This window comes from Diaphorina citri, unplaced genomic scaffold (genome assembly GCF_000475195.1).
Source record: "Diaphorina citri unplaced genomic scaffold, Diaci psyllid genome assembly version 1.1 scaffold34281, whole genome shotgun sequence".
Lineage (NCBI taxonomy): Eukaryota > Metazoa > Arthropoda > Insecta > Hemiptera > Psyllidae > Diaphorina > Diaphorina citri.
In genome coordinates this window covers 9718-10752 of record NW_007411613.1, presented here as the reverse complement: position 1 = coordinate 10752, position 1035 = coordinate 9718, and the positions used below count along the sequence as shown (strand labels likewise).

At 40.4% G+C, this 1035-nt stretch overlaps 1 protein-coding gene across 1 annotated transcript; it reads left to right on the top strand.

Moving 5' to 3' along the window:
• The first annotated feature begins 54 nt into the window (after nucleotides 1-54).
• LOC103523701 (glucose dehydrogenase [FAD, quinone]-like) lies at nucleotides 55-825 on the top strand. The gene has a single exon (XM_008488722.2). The coding sequence runs from the start codon at nucleotides 55-57 to the stop codon at nucleotides 823-825; it is 771 nt and encodes a 256-aa protein (XP_008486944.1).
• The last annotated feature ends 210 nt before the right edge of the window (nucleotides 826-1035 follow it).

Here is a 1035-nt window from a genome sequence, read left to right as displayed (position 1 = left end):
ATGGCGGGTCTGGCTTTCACTCACAATACGACAGAACTGTTCAACTATAACACAATGCTGGCACAAGCTTTCACTATGATGTATAATATTAGTAAAGGCGGTGGCATGGGTAGTATTCCAGGGGGTGTGGAAGGTATCGGGTTTGTACAAACCAAATACAATACGGATCCTTCCTATCCCGATATTGAATTTATATTTGCTATCGGTAGTCTTGCAGCAGATTCTGGCCATACTGTAAGGAGAGGTATGGGTATCACTGATGAATGTTACAACCAGGCTTACAAACATTTAGAACAGAAGAACACCTGGACAATATGGCCTATGCTATTACTTCCTAAGAGTAGAGGTAGAATATTACTCGGGTCTAGAAATCCACTGAAGGCACCCTTGTTATATGGAAATTATTTCCAAGATGAATCTGATCTGTGGACATTGGTGGAAGGAATCAAGATGGCGGTCAACTTGAGTCGAACTGAACCATTCCAAAGAATAGGAAGTAAGTTGAATCCAGTACCTTTACCTGGATGTAAACAATATGAGTTTGAATCGGATGACTATTGGGCATGTACTGCGCGACAGATTACAGCTACTGTGCATCACATGAGTGGTACATGTCGTATGGGTATTAATGAGGATGGTACGACAGTAGTAGATAACGAGCTCAGAGTACATGGTATCAAGAACTTGAGAGTGGCAGATGCATCTGTCATGCCAATCCTCATAGCAGCACATCCTATGGCACCTATCTATATGATAGGAGAGAAATGTGCTGATATGATCAAGGACACATGGTCTCAAGGAGAGAACAAGGTAGAAATTCGGTAACACAGTACAGAATCATGATATTGTGTTGTGAATAATTGAATTCTTGTGAATCACATGGGATTACCATGTGGTTCAGAACTAGTCGTCCTTGAGTTTTTGACTTACCTATTTATTTATGAAATAAGATTCTTCTAGAAACCACTGTGTTTGTGGTGAGGATGTATGGTGGGAGCTCTATTATTGAGAGTATAAATTGTCATCATACCTATA

Coding starts and splice junctions, on each gene's coding strand:
- LOC103523701 (XM_008488722.2), top strand. CDS start 55: ATGCTGGCACAAGCTTTCACTATGATGTATAATATTAGTAAAGGCGGT.